Below are 19217 nucleotides of genomic sequence, written 5' to 3' on the forward strand. Positions count from 1 at the left end.
GTGGGGTTGTAATGGCAGGGTCCTGCCGTAAAGGGCGTGTTGAGACCTGCCCTCTGACGGTCTGACAGGTTGTGGGCTGGATGACACCCTTCTCACCTCATAAAGCTCTTCAGTGGGCGGGAGTGTGGGGAGATGGAGGGAGTGTGGGGAGATGGAGGGAGTGTGGGGAGATGGAGGGAGTGTGGGGAGATGGAGGGAGTGTGGGGAGATGGAGGGAGTGAGGAAGAGGAGTGAGGAGGAGGGCATGCTCCAGGACCTTTGTTCTCTTGTTCTTCTTCCTCACTTCTTCCTCTTTTCTTCACAAGAATGCAAATGTGTAAACCCTCAGAGGAGAGGGAATGAGTGTAGATGGTGGAGGGATTTAAGGCTGATGCTCCCTGTGTGAGTCACATGAGTCACAGACAGTAAGCCTCCCTTTCTCTGTGTCTGAGGGGTACTGAGGGCTCATCTCCACAGACTCCCTAGTGTGTGTGTGTGTGCGTGTGCGTTCATGCCTGCTTCTGTGGTTGTGTGTTTATGTGCGTTAAGGGATAGATGAAAGACGATGTGAACTTTGTTTAGGTGTCTCAGATGTAGCCGGGAATCCAAGACAAATAAATGTCCTCTCTCTGTGTGTGTGTGTGTGTGTGTGTGTGTGTGTGTGTGTGTGTGTGTGTGTGTCAGTGGGTATTTTATTACATTTGGGTGTTTGTTCTCTAAAGGCCAGAGAGGGAGTGAATTAGTCCCTGGCACTGAGTCTGTGGGCTGAGTAATTTCCCCTGGCTGGCGTGCAGCGGGTAGCGTGGCGTGTGCAGCCCCACCCCCCCACCAGTTTAGTATTGACCGTCCCGCCTGCTTTTATCTCAGCACGACCCTTGTTTAAATAGCAATAGGACCATGTCCTGTGTGCTCAAAGAATCTTTATCATCCTCACAGAAGTGTGTGTGTGGGTGGGTGACTGGGTGTGTGTGTGGGTGACTGGGTGTGTGTGTGGGTGACTGGGTGTGTGTGTGGGTGACTGGGTGTGTGTGTGGGTGACTGGGTGTGTGTGTGGGTGACTGGGTGTGTGTGTGGGTGGCTGGGTGGGTGGCTGGGTGTGTTGTCAAGAAAGCTGTTAAAAAAGGCAGGGAGAGGTTGAAGCTTTCTCCTGCTGTGTTGAGAATGTATGTAGCCTGAGATCTGATCTTCAGACACAAGGGGGCACTGAAGATGACGTGCATTATTTGAATTGTCTGTACGTTGGTGATCACGTTTAATTAATGCTGTGATTCTCCTTCACGTTGCATGTGGAGAATGACTTTATGTTGCTTTATTTACAGTATTTGGAAACTGGGATTTTATTTGATTGATCGAAAACAGGATACATCTAATCTTTCTTTCTCTCTCTCCCTGCCCCACACTATGTTTTTGATGTCCCTTTCAGGACCTCACTATGTTTTTGTTGTCCCTTTCAGGACCTCACTATGTTTTTGTTGTCCCTTTCAGGACCTCACTATGTTTTTGTTGTCCCTTTCAGGACCACACTATGTTTTTTATGTCCCTTTCAGGACCTCACTATGTTTTTGTTGTCCCTTTCAGGACCACACTATGTTTTTTATGTCCCTTTCAGGACCTCACTATGTTTTTGATGTCCCTTTCAGGATCACACTATGTTTTTGATGTCCCTTTCAGGACCACACTATGTTTTTGATGTCCCTTTCAGGACCACACTATGTTTTTGATGTCCCTTTCAGGACCACACTATGTTTTTGATGTCCCTTTCAGGACCACACTATGTTTTTGATGTCCCTTTCAGGACCACACTATGTTTTTGATGTCCCTTTCAGGATCACACTATGTTTTTGATGTCCCCTTCAGGACCACACTGTCCGTGATGGACGTCCTTCTCTGTGTCCTCGTTTCCTGGTTCACATGAAGGCCTGTCCTGTAGACCTCAGAACCCCACATCTCCTATCCAGTAACCCCAGGCCACGTCCTCCTCGCCAGGAATTGATACAACAAAGACACGCCCTTGGCGGCCTGAAGACGCATTCATGTGCAGGTGAGCCACAGCAAAACCCTTCCTGCTGCTTAGACAATACAATATACTGTGCAACAACAACGTACAAGATAATAAATAGTTTATTAATCCCACAATTCTCCCTCAGTGATTAATAAAGTATGTATTGTTTATTTCATCTTCAGAGACAGATAACCTTGTGGTATCATAGGGTATTGTTGCTTTTGACCCCACACCATTGCTCATTAGGGAACTAGGTCTCAGTGTTAGAGCGGTGGAGGTAACCACCTGGGCCTTCGTTAGTCCTTAATCCGTCCCTCGGCCCACTTTGTTAAGGCCTAATCCCTCTCTTTCTGCTCTGGGGAGGAAGTGTCCATAGCGCCGCCCTCCTGGTGGTCCTCTGCTAGGGTGTTAGCCAATGAAAGGCTATGCCAGCATACCTGCCGCTCCTTTCAGAGCCCTGCCTCTGATGTGAAGGCATTTGTCCACCCCCCCCGCCAGGGCCATAGCCACACTACAGCACACGGCTTTGAGACGAGTGTGAGGAGCCAAGGGGGAACCAGGGGGATTGGGGTATTTCTCTGCTCTGGAACCGGGTTCTAAAAACCAATTATTCTACCATATGGTGGTCGGCTTCAACACAATCGTCCCTGACCCTGGTCCCTGAGGGAAACGCGCTGTGCGGTATTAGCGGGAGGGGGTGTGTGTAGCTGTGTGCCCCTGACACATGTCATTCATATGCAGGCAGACACACATACACACACATATACACACACACACTTCATGTGTGTGTAACAGATGGGAAGTGCAGGACATTGTGAGAGGAGAATAGTGCAGAAATGTGCTCTCCTCCAGTGCAGCTCTCTGCATCCCCTGCTACTGCTGACTCCTCTCTGTCACACAGACCCCCAGGAAACAAGAGTGCATTGTCCCCCCCGGCACCGCAGAGAAAGAGGAGTGTGCATAGGCACAGAAGGGGAGAAGGAAGAGGGCTGGTGTCGGCTGGAGCTGATGTTTGTGGAAGGGATCTGAGAGGGGGATGAAAAGAGGAGTGTGGAGAAGAGAGAGAGTGGCTGAGGAGAGAGTTCCCAGGTAGTGTGAAGTTCAGATTCAGGTGCAGGAGAAGAGGAGTGTGACAGAGTAGAGGTATAACAGATGTCTTCTAGGAGATACAGACATCTTAATCAGGATATTCTAACGCTGCTCTCAGGAAAGGAGGATAAGCTGCCAAGATGCAGGATTTGGATCAGTTAATTGATATGTGGGTGGAATAATGTCAAATGAATGACAAATCATGATGAATCAAGTTTTTATAAATAGCCCTGCCTCCAGTACTGGGTAGCATTCTGAATATATAATATTAAGATGGGAATTGGGCAGCTGGTCCAACGGGATGGGGTTTCTTCAGTCTTTGTTAGAGCACTGACCCACACAGCAGGGAAAACAGTGTTTGCTCCGGGCCTCACTAAAGTGGGGAAGAAAATGTCACTGGCAGCTATTGGCAGAGACGCCTTTGAGCTGTAAAAGATGATGAATACCATTTATAGATTACCCTCTCTGAGGACCCCACATGTTAACTATTCACCACCTTTCTTTGTCAAAACTGAACAATGCCCAATGCCAAAAGTTAAAAGCTTGTATCCCCAGCACACACCTTGCCTAGGTTGAGACAGTAAATTAGACTAATCAAAATCTGTATTGAATTACAGGAGAGGAAAATACACCCCCCTGGTCATATCTGCTTGAATTAAATCATGTATTTACCCTGTCTATTGCAGACTCCAGGAGCCTGCAGCACTGCAGCACCACCAGAGGGAGGCGCTTAGCTGTTGTTGTTCCCTGTGTACCAGTGCCAGTCTCCCCCTCTCCCAGCAGAGCCTCCCCTGAGCTCTCAGTCTGTCCAAGTCCAACATCCTCTACTGTCACTGACTCTGGGCAGCAGGGGACTGGATACAACCCTGCTCCATCATCAGCCCTACCTCATGGCCATACTCAGAAAGGAGAGAAGGAAACAGAGGATGGTGTTAAAGAGATGGATGAAGGCACTTCGGCTTCCTCAGGGGCCTTCCGCCCTCCAAGGCCAGACCAGGAGCCCAATTCTGGTCCTGAGGACATAGACCCCTCAGTTTCTCCAATCCCTAGTGTCTGTGAGGGTTCTCTCTCAGACTTTAGCCGCCCACCATCCAGCCAGTTCAGCCGAAGCACAGACCTGGGTAGTGGCCGGAGCAGTCCTCTATGTGGTATTGTACCTACGCTGCTTTGAAACAATTGAAGTGAAATGTATTCAAAGCTGTTGCATTCCCCATGGGCAATTAGTTGTTTCATAAATGTAGAAATTCATAATTACTGTAACTGTTGTACACTACCGTTCAAAAGTTTGGGGTCACTTAGAAATGTCTTTGTTTTTTAAAGAAAAGCACATTTTTTTGTGCATTAAAATGAGCATCGAATTTATCAGAAATACAGTGTAGACATTGTTAATGATGTAAATTAATGTTGCAGCTGGAAACAGCTTATTTTTAATGGAATATTTACATTATCAGAGACCATCACTTCTGTGTTCGAATGGCACGTTGTGTTAGCTAATCCAAGTTGATCATTTTAAAAGGCTAATTGATCATTTGAAAACCCTTTTGCAATTATGTTAGCACAGCTGAAAACTGTTAGGATTAAAGAAGCAATAAAGCTGGCCTTCTTTAGTGAAAACTGTTTGTATTAAAGAAGCAATAAAACTGGCCTTCTTTAGACTAGTTGAGTATCTGGAGAATCAGCATTTGTGGGTTCGAAGGCTCAAAATGGCTAGAAACAAAGAACTTTCTTCTGAAACTTGTCAGTCTATTCTTGTTCTGAGAAATGAAGGCTATTCCATGCGAGAAATTGCCAAGAAACTGAAGATCTCCTTACACTGCTGTGTACTATTCCCTTCACAGAACAGAGCAAACTGGCTCTAACCAGAATACAGTAGAAAGAGGAGTGGGAGGCCCCGGTGCACAACTGAGCAAGATGAAAAGTACATTAGAATGTCTAGTTTGAGAAATAGACGCCTCACAAGTCCTCAACTGGCAGCTTCATTAAATAGTACCCGCAAAACACCAGTCTCAACGTCAACAGTGAAGAGGCAACTCTGGCATGCTGGCCTTCTAGACAGTTCCTCTGTCCAGTGTCTGTGTTCTTTTGCCCATCTTAATCTTTTCTTTTTATTGGCCAGTCTGAGATATGGCTTTTTCTTTGCAAACTTTTGAACGGTAGTGTGGGTGATCAAAATCCTTAAATATTCTGTGATTTTGTACACATACTTGAATGTTTAGTTGTAGCCAAGGCTTGCTTTCCTTTCATGTCAAATGGAAGGATAATTATTCCATATATCCTTTTGTATTTTTACAGCGAATCTGAGTGACCTGGACTCAGAGGGTGGCTCTCCTCTCTCCCAGCATGGCTCCTCTTCCATGTCCCTGTCTGCTCTGGCCTCCTGCACCCCACAGGACCCCCCAGCACACCAGCCCCCAAACCCAGCCCCTCACCACCCTCAACACCATCCCCTCCCTCACCAGGCCCAACACTGCCCACCTGACTGGACCACCACGGAGCCCCAGCCAGGCCATGTCCTCCCACCCTACCCAGACCCATCCCTGGACCCCAACCCAGACCCTACTACCCTAGTTTTCCCCTCAGACACCTGGCAGTCCTGCCCCAGCCCACAGTGCAGGATAACTACCCGACCAGGGTTAGGGTCAAGTTTGACCTCATCTCCTGTGGTGGTGGAGAGGCAGGACTGGACATCACACCGCTGGTCCGTCCTTCCCCCCATCTCTCCTGTCAGAGGTGAGTAATGATCTCTGCCTGTCCCATATGGGCCTTTCACAGCATCCTTCCCCGCCTCCATCCCCACCTCCTTCCCCGCCTCCCTCCCCGCCTCCTTCCCAGCCTCCCTCCCCGCCTCCTTCCCAGCCTCCCTCCCCACCTCCTTCCCAGCCTCCCTCCCCGGCTCCTTCCCAGCCTCCCTCCCTCCCGCCTAGCAGCAGCCTGCACTGGTGCCCCTTACCTAGCGCCACGGGGCTGATTGTCCACAACATGGCTGGACATCTTCCCTGGTACAAAGAGATGGCAGCCAACAGACAACAGAGGAAATCAAAGCCTCCCTCCTCAGATCAGATGCTCCTGTCCCCATCGCCGCTCTGCATTGTGAGGTTCTGCTGTCAGCCCGGTTTTGTATCCCCACATAATAAATAACGCAGAAAGCTTTTCTTTTCCCTTTAAAGCAGCAATGGAAAGAGGACTCTTTTTGATGAAGAGCTGGTACTGTTTGAGTCCCAGTTCAAAGGCGCGCGAGGCCCCTTCACAATAGGAGGGAGTGGGGGGTTCCCTGCATCGTGTGCCGTCCCCACTCAGCCGCGGCTTCCCCGCGCTCTCTCCATTCTCCCGGTCGCTGAAAGGGAGACGTGTAGCCGATGGTCATAAATCCACACTGACCACCGCACGCTGACGGGGGAAACAGTTAGAGCTACGGTCCACAATAGAATATAGTGGCTTTCCGTCGCAGCTAATTTACCGTTTAGAATAGAGATAAAGGACTGGGCCACTGACATCTGACTTTTATGGGGGGCTTTATGAAAGACTATGAAAAGAGAGCAAACAATTGGGAAATTGTGTCGGGATTTTCATTCTCTAACAGAAGTGATGAGAAGCCGTCTGCGCTCTTCTAAGGTCCTTTCTACTGATTAGTATCGGTTCCAGGTGCGTAGGACTCAAAGTAAGAACACTGAAAGAGATTTCGACCAGCACACTGTTGAAAAAAGGAATACATCCAAAACTGAGGCTTGAAAGTTACATAAATATGTTTATTAGAACATCACTGTGCCCCAAAAATCAATCAAGTGCATAAATGAAAGATGAAAATGAAACACAAACATTCCCGGCCTTAGGCCTTTCCTCACTGTAAATAGTCGGCACACACACCTGGCTTCTATAATAGCATATGTCACATGATCAAGAAAGAAAACATCACAAATCGGTACCTTGTACAATTTTTTTGATGTACATTTTATACAGAACATACAAAAGCAGACAGAGAAATATCATCAATTATTGCTTTTACATATACATTGTGACCATTTCTCTATCATAGATAGCTACAGTTCTATATGGTGGCATGCTGTTCTCTATGGAGGAGATACAGCTATATGGTGGCATGCTGTTCTCTATGGAGGAGATACAGCTATATGGTGGTGGCACATTGTTCTCTATGGAGGAGATACAGCTATATGGTGGTGGCACATTGTTCTCTATGGAGGAGATACAGCTATATGGTGGCATGCTGTTCTCTATGGAGGAGATATGGTGGCATGCTGTTCTCTATATGGTGGCATGCTGTTCTCTATGGAGGAGATACAGCTATATGGTGGCATGCTGTTCTCTATGGAGGAGATACAGCTATATGGTGGCATGCTGTTCTCTATGGAGGAGATACAGCTATATGGTGGCATGCTGTTCTCTATGGAGGAGATACAGCTATATGGTGGCATGCTGTTCTCTATGGAGGAGATACAGCTATATGGTGGCATGCTGTTCTCTATGGAGGAGATACAGCTATATGGTGGCATGCTGTTCTCTATGGAGGAGATACAGCTATATGGTGGCATGCTGTTCTCTATGGAGGAGATACAGCTATATGGTGGCATGCTGTTCTCTATGGAGGAGATACAGCTATATGGTGGCATGCTGTTCTCTATGGAGGAGATACAGCTATATGGTGGCATGCTGTTCTCTATGGGGGAGATACAGCTATATGGTGGCATGCTGTTCTCTATGGAGGAGATACAGCTATATGGTGGCACTGCTGTTCTCTATGGAGGAGATACAGCTATATGGTGGTGGCACGCTGTTCTCTATGGAGGAGATACAGCTATATGGTGGTGGCACGCTGTTCTCTATGGAGGAGATACAGCTATATGGTGGTGGCACATTGTTCTCTATGGAGGAGATACAGCTATATGGTGGCACATTGTTCTCTATGGGGAGATACAGCTATATGGTGGCACATTGTTCTCTATGGGGAGATACAGCTATATGGTGGCACATTGTTCTCTATGGGGAGATACAGCTATATGGTGGCACGTTCTCTATGGGTAGATACAGCTATATGGTGGCACATTGTTCTCTATGGGGGAGATACAGCTATATGGTGGCACATTGTTCTCTATGGAGGAGATACAGCTATATGGTGGCACGTTGTTCTCTATGGAGGAGATACAGCTATATGGTGGCACATTGTTCTCTATGGAGGAGATACAGCTATATGGTGGCACATTGTTCTCTATGGAGGAGATACAGCTATATGGTGGCACACTGTTCTCTACGGGGCAGTTGCAGAGCAAGTCACTGGTTCATTTATTTCACACAGAAATAAATGTAGAATAAGTATTTGTTCTTAACTGACTTGCCTAGTTAAATTAAGGTTAAATTAATTATAAAATAAAAATATTTCACACATGTAGACAGACCAAGGTTTTGGTGAAAACATTTCTACAGTCTACAATTCTAAACTCGGCAAAAAAAGAAATGTCCCTTTTTCAGGACCCTGTCTTTCAAAGATAATTTGTAAAAATCCAAATATCTTCACAGATCTTCATTGTAAATGGTTTAAACACGGTTTCCCATGCTTGTTCAATGAACCATAAACAATTAATGAACTTGCACCTGTGGAACGGTCGTTAAGACACTAACAGCTTACAGACGGTAGGCAATTAAGGTTACAGTTATGAAAACCTTGACCACTAAAGAGGCCTTTCTACTGACTTTGAAAAACACCAAAAGAAAGATGCCCAGGGTCCCTGCTCATCTGCGTGAACGTGACTTAGGCATGCTGCAAGGAGGCATGAGGACTGCAGATGTTGCCAGAGCAATAAATTGCAATGTCCGTACTGTGAGACACCTAAGACAGCGCTACAGGGAGACGGGACGGACAGCTGATCGTCCTCACAGCGGCAGACCACTTGTAACAACACCTGCACAGGATCGGTACATCCGAACATCACACCTGCAGGACAGGTACAGGATGGCAACAACAACTGCCCGAGTTACACCATGAATGCACAATCCCCCCATCAGTGCTCAGACTGTCCTCAATAAACTGACAGAGGCTGGACTGAGGGCTTGTAGGCCTGTTGTAAGGCAGGTCCTCACCAGACATCACCGGCAACAAAGTCGCCTATGGGCACAAACTCACCGTCGCTGGATCAGACAGGACAAAAAAAGTGCTCTTCACTGACGTGTCGAGGTTTTGTCTCACCAGGGGTGATGGTCGGATTCACGTTTATCGTCGAAGGAATGAGCGTTACGCCGAGGCCTGTACTCTGGAGCGGGATCAATTTGGAAGTGGAGGGTCCGTCATGGTCTGGGGCGGTGTGTTACAGCATCATCGGACTGAGCTTGTTGTCATTGCAGGCAATCTCAACGCTGTGCGTTACAGGGAAGACATCCACCTCCCTCATGTGGTACCCTTCCTGCAGGCTCATCCTGACATGACCCTCCAGCATAACAATGCCACCAGCCATACTGCTCGTTCTGTGTGTGATTTCTTGCAAGACAGGAATGTCAGTGTTCTGCCATGGCCAGTGAAGAGCCCAGCACATCTGGGACCTGTTGGATCGGAGGGTGAGGGCTAGGGCCATTCCCCCTAGAAATGTCACGGAACTTGCAGGTGCCTTGGTGGAAGAGTGGGGTAACATCTCACAGCAAGAACTGGCAAATCTGGTGCAGTCCATGAAGAGGAGATGCACTTCAGTACTTTAATGCAGCTGGTGACCACACTGTTACTTTTGATTTTGACCCCCCCCTTTGTTTAGGGACACATTATTCCATTTATGTTAGTCACGTCTGTGGAACTTGTTCAGTTTATGTCTCAGTTGTTGAATCTTGTTATGTTCATACAAATATTTACAATATACGTTTTCTGAAAATCAACACAGTTGACAATGAGAGGACGTTTCTTTTTTGCTGAGTTTATATTCAATATATAAGATGAAGTTTGTTATTTTTTCCATATTAAAATATCGACACTATAATGTATGTGAGAACAAAATAGAAATGTTGCTGAATTTGCTCAATTTCATTCCCATAGTTGGGGATGTCAATGTCTTGGGCAGAGTGTTATACAGGCTAATGATCCCTCTCGTGTGGGTGTATTTGGTGTGCAGGAACCCCTCACCCCTCTGCAGTCCTTTTCAGATGGGGTCCTCTCTTTGTGTGCTCCCCTCAGCTCCCTTTCAGGTCCCCACGCCAGGGCCCAACAATCAGAGGGTGACCCCAAGGCGACCCCTCATTGAGCATCATCTCCAGAGTGTAACTGTCCTTGACAATGGAGCGGGACGCTGGCCTATTGTGGTGCCCTGGCCTGGCCTCTCCACCACCCAGACCCAGGACACCACCCAGCCTTTCAGCCCCACGGTGTGGCCAGAGTGGGGGGACAGGGGGGGTACATGGGGACACAGAGGAACCTTGTCTTGGCTGACTCCTTCCTGCCCTGCCTGGCCTTGCCCCCGCCCCCCTATCCACCAACACCACAGTCCCGACTCCGTAGCACTCCTCAGAATGACGGCTGACTTGACAGCAGCAATATGCTTTAAAGTGTCAAGTCAAGTCCCTCCATTGTCTCTCTGAGTAGAGAGCCGAGGCACTGGAATGCACAATGGTGTGTGTGTGTGTGTGTGTGTGTGTGTGTGTGTGTGTGTGTGTGTGTGTGCGTGCCGTCAGACGTAAAGGAGCTGAGTTTGTGTGTTCTTTATTTGCGTGTGTATATATTATGTGTGTCTGCTATCTGTTTTACATGTCCATACGAAAGAAGAAGAGCTCATTCTCTAAGGCTGTCATCATGACAGAAACCCTCAGCACACCATTTTCAGTTACCGTTACAAAAAAAGGCAAAGAAAACAGGTGTGTTTTGAGAAGAGTCAAGTAAAGAGTGATTTAAGGGCGGACGTTTGGCCTGTCCTGTGAGTGAGGTATGTGGTAATGAGGGCTTAGAGGGAGAGCGTGGCTCCTGTGTGTATAGTACCATCTCCCGTAGCCCCAGGGTCTGACTGGCTCTGTGTAGGCTGACACAGACTCCACCTGGGGGGGCATCCTCTCCCGTGGAGGTCCTGGTTTGGTGGTGGGGGTGGAGGGTTGATGACACTGGCTCAGGGCAAGAAGGAGTGGGAGTTTGTTGGGTGTCTGGGTGAAGTGTGTGTTTGTTGTGTGTGCATGGGTATGATACCGAGCCGTCTCTGTGAAGCCTAGAGGGGACAGGCAGTCAGGCACTACTTGAGTTACAACCAGGTGTTGGAACCAGTTCAGGGAGCAGCGAAAACCCATTTTTCTTTTAGAGGAATGGAAACGGAACCAGGAAAGAAAGTGATCTCTAGTGTTGCAGAACAGAACCGTTACTTTTAAATCTTGAACCAGTTAATAATGTAATAATGTACATTTTTGATCACATTTTTTCCCCCTAATGTCTAATATATATTGTAATTCTGTAATTCAGTGAAGTCATGATGCTAGTAATAGCATAAACATATTCCAATTCACATCATGTCATGATGCTTTGCACTTCAAGCCAAGCCCCCTCCACATCCACCCCTCTCTCTTGCTCTCACCCCACCCGTAAAATTTCAGTCACATCTCTCGCCTGCACTTATTTGTTCTCAAACATGAAAACAACTAGTTTACACGTTCTAAAGCAAGCTGCTCTGCCCAAGTTTCTTGGTGGACTAAATGAAAGAACGATGTTGATTTCACAGGGTAAAAAAAGAAGGAAAATTAACTTTTTGGGGGTTCTGTAACGGCTTTCTTCCGTCGAAGGAGAAGCGGACCAAAATGCAGCGTGGTGGTTACTCATGTTCTTTAATTGAAAATGAACGATACATGAAATAACTAAATCTACAAAACAACAAACGGAACGTGAAAACCTATACAGCCTATCTTGTGACAACAAACACAGAGACAGGAACAATCACCCACAAACACACAGTGAAACCCGGGCTATCTAAATATGGTTCCCAATCAGAGACAACGATAATCACCTGACTCTGATTGAGAACCGCCTCAGGCAGCCATAGACTTTCCTAGACAACCCTACTCAGCCACAATCCCAATACCTACCAAAACCCCAATACAAAAACACACCACAAAATAACCCATGTCACACCCTGGCCTGACCAAATAAAGAAAGAAAACACAAAATACTAAGACCAAGGCGTGACAGAACCCCCCAAGGTGCGGACACCCGGCCGCACACCTAAACCCATAGGGGAGGGTCCGGGTGGGCGTCTGTCCACGGTGGCGGCTCCGGCTCGGGACGTGGACCCCACTCCAACCAAGTCTTAGTCCCCCTGTAACGCGTCCTTTGATTGGCGACCCTCACCGCCGACCTTGGCCTAATAACCCTCACCAAGGACCCCACTGGACTGAGGGGAAGCTCGGGACTGAGGGGAAGCTCGGGACTGAGGGGAAGCTCGGGACTGAGGGGTAGCTCGGCACTGAGGGGTAGCTCGGCACTGAGGGGTAGCTCGGCACTGAGGGGTAGCTCGGCACTGAGGGGTAGCTCGGCACTGAGGGGTAGCTCGGCACTGAGGGGAAGCTCGGCACTGAGGGGAAGCTCGGCACTGAGGGGAAGCTCGGCACTGAGGGGAAGCCCGGCACTGAGGGGAAGCCCGGCACTGAGAGGAAGCCCAGTACTGAGAGGAAGCTCAGGCAGGTAGTAGGCTCTGGCAGATCCTGGCTATCTGGTGGTTCTGGCAGATCCTGGCTGATTGGCGAATCCTGGCTGACTGGCGGATCTGGAAGATCCTGGCTGACTGGCGGATCTGGAAGATCCTGGCTGACTGGCGGATCTGGAAGATCCTGGCTGACTGGCAGATCCTGGCTGACTGGTGGCTCTGGCTGCTCCATGCAGACTGACAGCTCTGGCTGCTCCATGCAGACTGGCAGCTCTGGCTGCTCCATGCAGACTGGCAGCTCTGGCTGCTCTATGCAGACTGGCAGCTCTGGCTGCTCCATGCAGACTGGCAGCTCTGGCTGCTCCATGCAGACTGGCAGCTCTGGCTGCTCCATGCAGACTGGCAGCTCTGGCTGCTCCATGCAGACTGGCAGCTCAGGCTGCTCCATGCAGACTGGCAGCTCTGGCTGCTCCATGCAGACTGGCAGCTCTGGCTGCTCCATGCAGGCTAGCAGCTCTGGCTGCGCTGAACAGGCAGGAGACTCTGGCAGCGCTGGAGAGGAGGAAGACTCTGGCAGCGCTAAACAGGCGGGAGACTCTGGCAGCGCTAAACAGGCGGGAGACTCCGGCAGCGCTGGAGAGGAGGAAAGCTCTGGCAGCGCTAAACAGGCGGGAGACTCCGACAGCGCTGGAGAGGAGAAAGGCTCTGACAGCGCTGAACAGGCGAGGCGCACTGAAGGCCTGGTGCGTGGTGCTGGCACTGGCGGTACTAGGCCGAGGACATGCACAGGAAGCCTGGTGCGAGGAGCTGCCACCGGAGGACTGATGTGTGGAGGTGGCACTGGATAGACCGGACCGTACAGGCACATTGGAGCTCTTGAGCACCGAGCCTGCCCAACCTTACCTGGCTCGATGCCCACTCTAGACTGGCCAATACGAAGAGCTGGTATGTACCGCACCGGGCTATGCACCTGCACTGGAGACACCGTGCGCTCCACAGCATAACACGGTGCCTGCCCGGTCTCTTTAGCCCCCCCGGTAAGCACAGGAAGTTTGCGCAGGTCTCCTACCTGGCGTAACCATACTCCCTGTGAGCCCCCCCAATACATTTTTGGGGCTGACTCTCGGGCTTCCATCCGCGTCGCCGTGCTGCCTCTTCATACCAGCGCCTCTCCGCTTTCGCCGCCTCCAGTTCTTCTTTGGGGCGTCGATATTCACCAGGCTGTGTCCAGGGTCCTTTTCCGTCCAATATCTCCTCCCATGTCCAGAAGTCCTGTGATCGCTGCTCCTCACGATAAACAGGGGGAGTTGGCTCAGGTTTGAACCCTGACTCTGCCACACTCTCCCTGAGCCCCCCCCCCCCAAGAAATTTTTGGGGCTGACTTTCGGGTTTCCTTGCCAACTGTGTTCCCTCGTATCGTCGGCTCCTCTCTCCGGCTGCCTCTGCTCTCCTAAGTGCCTCCACCTGTTCCCATGGGAGGCGATCTCTTCCAGCCAGTATCTCCTCCCAAGTGTAACAACCCTTGCCATCCAAAACGTCTTCCCATATCCATTCCTCCTTTCGCTGCTTCTGCTGTCGCTGCCTGTCACCACGCTGCTTGGTCCTGGTGTGGTGGGTGATTCTGTAACGGCTTTCTTCCATAGAAGGAGAAGCGGACCAAAATGCAGCGTGGTGGTTACTCATGTTCTTTAATTGAAAATGAACGATACATGAAATAACTAAATCTACAAAACAACAAACGGAACGTGAAAACCTATACAGCCTATTTTTTTTTATAAAAAATAATTTATTACCTTCAATACCATTCATTCTTTACAACTCATAATTTTCATACATACTCCAACAAAACCTCAGGGGAGCATCTTCCCTCCCAGTCACCCTACAAACTACCTTTCCCTATCTCCCCGTCCCTAATCTATCCCCTTACAAATCTAAATGACACCCAGCCCTAAACCCCCCTTCCACCTCTCCCGAGCAGCATGCTGCCCCCACTTCCTCTCCTCCCTCTTCATCCTCCCCTCAAATCTCCTTCCACCCTCCTCACTATCCCTTCCACCCCCCCCCAATCTCTCCCTGTCTTCATCATGTTCTGCCTGGCTTCCCACAGCCCCCGTTTAAAGAGACTCATGAGAAGCCAGAGCAGAAACCTGTCCCTATCCGTCCCTCTCGCTCTCCCTACACCTCTCTCTAACCTGGCCCACGTCAATACAAAATCCCCCTTACCAAACCTAACAACACCGGTGCCCTAGCCCATACTACTCCGGCAAAGGCACAGTCCCAAAAGACATGGCGCACAGTCTCCTCCATGCCACAAGAGGATCTTGGACAGGTGGGGATTGCACCAAACTATACCGGTACATGATGGAACGTACCGGCAAGCACTTATGGAGGCTCAACCAATTCAGGTCCTTGAGCCTGTTGTCCAGACCCCGCGCCTGCACTCCCTCCCAGACCAATTCAGAGATGCCCACTACAGACTCCCTGCCTTTCTGACCTCCTCGTACAGGTGCCTGTGATCTAAACCTACTCAGGCAACTTCAACCTCAGGGTGTGCACGCAGCCACTTGGCCGCATGACCAAAGTGCCACGGCAGCTGTTCCGCCCGAGGACCCGTGTTAGACCACACCATTACGCTTCTCGCCTGATACGAGAAGAACACCCGCAGGAGGTAACCGGACGGGTGTATCACTGGATGAGCAAGCTCCGTTAACAAGAAAGAAACAAAAATTGCGTCCAGCTTGAGGGGGAAATGTGGTACCCCCACTACCTCCCTCCCCGATGGGACAGAGCATGCGTGCCCTGGCGACCCACTTGCACCTGCCACTCCACATGAACTGAAACACAAGCCTCACTAGATGGGTAGATGGGTAGATGTACGGCAAATACAAAAGAGACGGCAACACATCCACCTTTAGGACCAGGACTTTGCCCATAAAAGACAAATACCTAGCCTTCCACATTGCTAGCTTCCTCTTTACCACTGCGATACGCATGTTCCAGTTTAGCGTCGCTGAGCCGGAGGTCTCAAAATGGACCCCGAGAATCCTCAGGTCCCCCTCAGAGAGAGAACCCCCCGGGCACATCCGTTCTACCGCGCCATCTTCCGAAAAACTTGACGGAAGACTTTGCATGGTTCAGAACTGCTCCCGACGCTCGGGTATAATCCCCAAAGATGGCAAGGGACCTTGTCAGGCATGAGTCCTTGCACAGCAGCAAGGAAGTGTCGTCGGCGTACTGCGTCATCTTAACACGCAGCCCACCACTTCCAGGGATCAACAAGCCTTCCACCCCTGTGTCTGCCCTAATGGCAGCCCCCAGAGGCTCCATGTACAGAATGAAGAGGAGAGCCGAGAGTGGGCACCCCTGCCTGACCCCAGACGAGAGGTCAAAAACGTCACCCAAGTGACTATTTACACTAACTCGGCACCCCGCTCCGACATATAATGTACGAATCCATCCTATGAACTTCTCCCCAAATCCTAATCGACCTAACACTGAATAAAAAGGATCTATTCACGCGATCAAAGGCTTTCGCCTGATCTAGCGCTGCTACCATTAAAGGCAGTCCTCTATCTTCAACCCAAGCGATGGAGTCCCTGATTAACTGTAGGTTCCATCTAATAGAGCGGCCCTCTACCCCGCACGTCTGATCCTCATGGACGACGTAGGGAAGGGCTGTGCGCAACCGGTCTGCTAAAACCTTTGCAAGTAGCTTGTAATCTACACACAGCATGGTCAACGGCCGCCAGTTGCCAAGGTCTGTTACTTCCCCTTCTTATATAAAAGTGACAGCACACCAACAGCCATTGATCCCCCCGGGACCCCCGTCTCAAGGATGGCCTTCAAGACTTCGAGGACCACTGGTCCAAGTATACCCCAAAACTTGAGATAAAACTCAGCCGGCAGCCCATCCATCCCAGGCACCTTCCCTTTTCCCATCCTCCTAAGAGCGCTCTCAACCTCTTCTAGTGAGATCTGGGCCTCCATCAGCCTTTAGGGTTGCAGATCTCTCCCAGTCAAACGACCCGCCGAGGTTGCCTGCCTCGTACTCGAGTTCAATTAACCTTTGGATAAGATCCACCTCCCTCCTCTCCTCCCTTTTTTTCCTCTTGCAATACCCTATTATAAAAGCCCTAATCCTCCCCTTAACTAATTCCCACCACTCTAACACCCCCTCGCACATGGACCGGAGGCCTTCAAGCCTCCAAAAGAAACCATAAAACCCGTCAACAAAAGCCTGCTCCTCCAGCACATCCCGATCTAACTTCCAGTACCCCCTACCAAAGAGGCAGACTGGCGACCCCACCTGCAGGAGCACCCCGTCGTGATCCGAAAAGAAAACAGGCAACAGCCGCCCAGACAACTTACCCAAAGAGCTGGGTACAAAAATATAGTCGAGCCTCCGCTCAACCTCCCTGGAGTTGCACCATGTAGGACCGGACATTTTTGGAGTAGTGTGCAGACCACCATCAACCAGACCATGGCAAGCCATTAGCCCGGTAATGGCGCCTGCGCTGCTATCCCCCCCTATTCCTAAATCTGTATTAAAATCCCCCCCTATCACTAATTTCCTATTTGTGACACACAGGGGCGTCAGACAGTCCACCATCTCCCTCCTGTCTGCCACCACCTGTGGCCCATACACCACCACTAATCTAAATTTACAATCCCTTATCGTGACATCCACCCCTATAACCCTCCCCTGCATTACCACAAAAGAATCCTCCACTTTTACCTCCCTGTGCCCACACAAAATCCCTACCGCCGATGAGTGCACCCCCCCAATACCCCAAACCGACTCCCCCTTGTCCCACTCCCTCTTAAACCTACTAACATCCCCTCCATCCCTCAGGTGAACCTCCTGTAAAAAACAAAAATCAAACCCCACACCCTCCAAATAACTAAAAACCGCCTTCCTCTTAACAAAATCCCTTAAACCCATAACATTTAAACTAACAAAAGTAAAATTTGACCCCATGAAATAATAAAATAAAAACATGTAATACACTCAAATTCTAAACCCAGACGGAAAAAAACAAAAACAGGAGACTCACCCGATGCTCCCCTGCTCCATATCTACCGGTGAGAACACCATCTGTACTCCCGACATCCCCCCCCTCTTCCTCCATCTCACCAACCCAGGATGCAGGAATAGTGTTTGGCTCCGGGGTGCCCTGCACCCTGGGTCTACCCCCACACTCCTCCCCCTCCCCAGTGCTGCAGCTGGTTTGGAAAAAATCGGGAGGCTGAGTCCCCAAACAAAAACTCCCCACCTCCTCCTGTACCCAGTCTTGAGTCTTGTTAGGTGTGTCCCCATCCAACAGAATTTGAGGGCCTGGGGAAACCAGCAGCAACCCAGAGGTTTTTCCCACCCCCATCACTCTCTTGGCCATCCCCTCCCTCTCACTGTCGGCCAATCGCACCCTCCCTCTTCATTCTCTTCTTTGGTGATGGCGGCAGTGGAGAGATACCACCCTCCCCCGCCAGCTCCTCCACCATACCCCTCATCTCTTCCACCAGGGCACTTTCCCCCCAGTCCACTTGCTCTTCCACCGTCTCCTTCTCCAACACTCCTCCCTCGCTTTCTTCTCTCTCATGCTCCTCCACTCGGTTGCCTTCTTCCGCAGCTTTTCCTGGTTCTCCTACTCCCGTGCCTTCTGTTTCCTTCTCTCTTCCATCTGCCACTTCTTGCTCCTCCTCCTTCCTTGCGGCCTTCCCCTCTGGTCCGACCAAGCTGACTCCACACTCCAAGACTGCTTCCATCACGTGGACTGGGATATGTTTCGTATTGCGTCAGATAACAATATTGACGAATACGCTGATTCGGTGTGCGAGTTCATTAGAACGTGCGTTGAAGATGTTGTTCCCATAGCAACGATTAAAACATTCCCTAACCAGAAACCGTGGATTGATGGCAGCATTCGCGTGAAACTGAAAGCGCGAACCACTGCTTTTAATCAGGGCAAGGTGACTGGTAACATGACCGAATACAAACAGTGCAGCTATTCCCTCCGCAAGGCTATCAAACAAGCTAAGCGTCAGTACAGAGACAAAGTAGAATCTCAATTCAACGGCTCAGACACAAGAGGCATGTGGCAGGGTCTACAGTCAATCACGGACTACAAGAAGAAATCCAGCCCAGTCACGGACCAGGATGTCTTGCTCCCAGGCAGACTAAATAACTTTTTGCCCGCTTTGAGGACAATACAGTGCCATTGACATGGCCTGCAACGAAAACATGCGGACTCTCCTTCACTGCAGCCGAGGTGAGTAAGACATTTAAACGTGTTAACCCTCGCAAGGCTGCAGGCCCAGACGGCATCCCCAGCCGCGCCCTCAGAGCATGCGCAGACCAGCTGGCCGGTGTGTTTACGGACATATTCAATCAATCCCTATACCAGTCTGCTGTTCCCACATGCTTCAAGAGGGCCTCCATTGTTCCTGTTCCCAAGAAAGCTAAGGTAACTGAGCTAAACGACTACCGCCCCGTAGCACTCACTTCCGTCATCATGAAGTGCTTTGAGAGACTAGTCAAGGACCATATC

The 19217-nt window shown here is 49.9% G+C and overlaps 1 protein-coding gene across 4 annotated transcripts in view; it reads left to right on the forward strand.

Annotated features, from left to right (window-relative positions):
* LOC112217196 (AT-rich interactive domain-containing protein 1A) overlaps positions 1 to 19217 on the forward strand; it is a 73874-nt gene that overhangs the window by 13865 nt on the left and 40792 nt on the right. For all 4 annotated transcript variants that reach the window (XM_042300347.1, XM_042300350.1, XM_042300349.1 and 1 more), the window contains exons 3-5: positions 1837 to 2020; positions 3757 to 4218; positions 5363 to 5800. In XM_042300347.1, the coding sequence (XP_042156281.1) occupies positions 1891 to 2020; positions 3757 to 4218; positions 5363 to 5800 (1030 nt within the window). In that variant the 5' untranslated portion in view covers positions 1837 to 1890. The remainder of the gene's footprint in view (positions 1 to 1836; positions 2021 to 3756; positions 4219 to 5362; positions 5801 to 19217) is intronic.

This window comes from Oncorhynchus tshawytscha, linkage group LG17 (genome assembly GCF_018296145.1).
Source record: "Oncorhynchus tshawytscha isolate Ot180627B linkage group LG17, Otsh_v2.0, whole genome shotgun sequence".
Taxonomy (NCBI): Eukaryota; Metazoa; Chordata; class Actinopteri; order Salmoniformes; family Salmonidae; genus Oncorhynchus; species Oncorhynchus tshawytscha.